This window comes from Numida meleagris, chromosome 26 (genome assembly GCF_002078875.1).
Source record: "Numida meleagris isolate 19003 breed g44 Domestic line chromosome 26, NumMel1.0, whole genome shotgun sequence".
In the NCBI taxonomy this organism is placed as follows: domain Eukaryota; kingdom Metazoa; phylum Chordata; class Aves; order Galliformes; family Numididae; genus Numida; species Numida meleagris.
This window is the reverse complement of record NC_034434.1, coordinates 3,101,940-3,105,098: the sequence shown is the minus strand read 5'-3', so window position 1 is coordinate 3,105,098 and position 3,159 is coordinate 3,101,940. Positions and strand designations below refer to the sequence as shown.

The following is a 3,159-nucleotide window of genomic DNA, read 5'->3' as shown; positions in this document are numbered from 1 at the left end:
AGCTGCTGAAGGGGCTCTAATTCTCCTCCTTAGAACAATGCCCAACGCGGCGACAGCTGCACCAGGGACGGATGTGACACCCCGGGCGCCAGCGCCGCCGCTTTGTCCCCGCTTTGTCCCCCCGTCCCTCCCCCGGCGGGAGGCGTGGTTCAGAGCCCCCCAGCACTGCTCCGTGCCGCCGGCAGGGGGCGCTGCAGGACCGCGAACGAAGCGCGGAGGTTGGAACCGGATGGGGCGGGGCTAAATGCGAAAGGGGGCGTGGTCACGTGCCATATAAGGTGTGCGTCCAGCGAGGGGGGCGGAGCTATGCAAAACGGCCCCTCCGCGGGGGTCTTTAGGGAGGGTCGCGCAATGCGGGGGGTGTCTCCGTGATGGGGGTGGTCCCTGGGGCGGTGCAGTGTGACCGCGTCCACCCCGTGATCCCACAGACCCCGTGGGTGGGGGCACCCATGGGTGGCACAGGGCTGCGAGCGCCCACCCCGATGGCTTCTTTTGGGACCCTCCGGGGGTCCCGTGGTGACCCGCCTGCTCTGTGCCAGGGTGGCACGAGGGTCATGGCTTGTAGTCATGCGCCTACAGAGGGCGACTTGATGCTCATGTCACAAATGTCACCATTGCCTCCAAGGGGATGGCATGGAATGGCGACCTCCATGGCTGAGCCCCAGCTGGAGGCACCCCTGGGCCCCGGCACAGCTGTTGGAGAGGAGACCGGGCTGGTGCAGAGGCTTTAATTGGCACAGAGGCTTTAATTGACATAGAAGCTTTAATTGGGACAGAGTGGAGGGGTTTGGGGGAGGTCCAGGCGCAGCCTGGTGGCGTTTGGGCTTCAGCTTTCAGCAAAGCGGCGCAGGAGCGATGAATCCATTCTCCTTCATTAGTGCTGAAGGCTTCCCTTGACATTATTAATGCCGAGGGTGGGGACAGGAGCTGGTGAGGGGCTGACGGGGGGGCCTGAGGGGCAGTGGCCAGGAGGGTACCCATGTCCCTCCATCCCCGGGTGCAGCCTTGTGCAGGACAAATACCATCGATGCACCTTAATGCCCGGCACAGAACAAACGCCCATTGCTGGGGAGGGGCTAAAAATAACCTTGCTGGGGGCAGGCGGCTCAGGTTGCTGTTGACAGCTCCCTTGGCCCCCGCTGCCCATCTCCATCCCATGGGGAGGCACGAGGAGGGGTTCCAGGCCTCTCCCTTGCACCCCCTGTTCCCCACAGGGCTCAGCAAAGTCCTAATACTCACCAGCTCCATTGTGAGCCTTGAGCAGCTGCAGGGTTTGATGTGCTCCCGCTGTGGGGCTGTACCCTCCCTGCCTGCCACCATTGCCTCATCGGATTGTGGGTTGCAGAGCGACGTGGGCTGGGGCCGCACCCCAGCTTTCGTAGGTGTTTGCAGGTTGTTTTGCAGATTAGTGAGGCTAGGGCAGAGTGAGCCCATGCCACCAAGCTGCTTGGATCCAGTGCTGACACCTTGCCTGGTCTCCATCCCCTGTGCTCTGTGCACTGCTCCCAGGTAGGGATGCTCTGTAACTGGGGTAATCCTGGTTTGGGGGGGGCTGCACTGCCTGTCTCTCGACTTCCAGCTCTGCTCAAGGGAACTTAGGGCTGGTGGCAAAACCGAGCTGTGAAAAAGGGCACTTGACCCCACTGCTGGATAACATCACCCAAGCCACGGGCACTCACTGCTCACAGCCACAGCAGGGCTGTGTTAGCCCCTGCCTGGAGCCCAGCACCAGGCACCGAGCTCCTGGCAGTGCTGAACGCCGGTTGAAGCCATCGCCACCCAGCAGGGCCAGCGCCGCGGCTGGGCGTTGGAGCCTGCGCTCATTTTCTACATTTTCGGATGAACTATTGTCTCTGGCATCCTGTTTGTCCCGGCCGGGCCGAGCGTTTCTGGGGCAGGGACGCGGGTGTCTGGTTTTGGCGGCTGCTCTGGGCAGCTGCAGCGTGGCAGAAATAGCAGGGCAGGGGCGGTGCTGCCCGGCTGCCCCCGCGTGCCACCCGAGCGATGGGGACGGGGCCACGTAACCGCCCCGAAGGCAGCGGGGCTTAAAGCTGGCTCCGGGTTTATTTATTTAAACAGTTCACAGCGCTCCCGTTGGTATGAAGCCCGCTGAGGCGCCGTCCGTGGCAGTCTGATGGGACGCCCCAAGGAGGTGCGGGGAAGAGGTGAGGACGCGGTGCCCTTTTTTTTGCTCCCATTCCTGCAGAAATCGGTGCTCGCTGCAGCTGCGGGGGCTCCGGCGTCCTGGGAGACAGGGAGGAGCTGCAGCCGGGAGCACCAATACCAGCAGAGCTCACTGTTCTCAACCCCAAAACAGAGCGGGCGTAACGAGCAGGGATATGCCGTCTGGGCAGCTGTGGGAGCGTGAAATTAAAGGCTTTTAATTAGCGAGGGCTGGAGCACTGAGGAAAGCCAAGTGTGGGGTTTGCTCTGGCCCCGCTCCGAGCGTGGCCCTGCCTCACCCCAGGCCTCGGGCGAGGTGCTCGGTTTGGCTCTGGCTCCGGCCTTCCACCTGCAGAGCACTGTGGCAACACGGGGTAGGCTTCGGGGATAGGGCAGGAGCTGTGTCCGCACCACAGGCCTCGCAGGGCGGCTCTCGAGGAGGCCCGGGGTCACCCAGCCTGGGGCTGCGGGGGTCTGGGCCGCGGGGTCCCGGTGGGGCCAGGGGCGATGCGCGCTTTGCCAAGCGGCCCCGGGCCTCGCCCTACGCTGTGGGCCTGGGGCGCTCGGTGCCATGGCAACAGCTGCGGGGCGAAGGGGCGGAGTCCGTGCTCCGTCAGGATTGGTGCACGCTGCTGTCACTCAAGATTCCGGACGGGCGGCTGGCTCCTGTGCGTCGTTTCATTGGTGGTTGGAGCTATCGCTCGGCTAAGACCCCGCGCTCCATTGGCTAAGCGACCTGTCACTCATGACATGAGGGGCGAGGCCGTTGTGCTGGTTTCTCCTCACCGATTGGGCCGCCGGACTCAGCTCTGGGCCCAGCCTCGCTCCCTGCGCTCCGATTGGTCTCTCCGTCTGCCCATCCGCACGGCGACGGAGGCGGGAGCGCCTCCTCTCCGCCGCCTCCCATTGGCCCGAGGCCTCGTCCCGCCTGCCAGGGGCGGGTGCCGATTGGCGGAGGCGCCGCGCGAGGCGGGAGGAGGTGTGTGGGGGGGGCGG

The 3,159-nt window shown here is 64.7% G+C and overlaps 1 protein-coding gene across 1 annotated transcript in view; it reads left to right on the top strand.

Annotated features, from left to right (window-relative positions):
• NFE2L1 (nuclear factor, erythroid 2 like 1) overlaps positions 2,026–3,159 on the top strand; it is a 9,578-nt gene continuing 8,444 nt past the window's right edge. Inside the window, exon 1 of the mRNA XM_021377921.1 lies at positions 2,026–2,165. Coding sequence (XP_021233596.1) covers positions 2,135–2,165 — 31 coding nt within the window. The 5' untranslated portion in view covers positions 2,026–2,134. The remainder of the gene's footprint in view (positions 2,166–3,159) is intronic.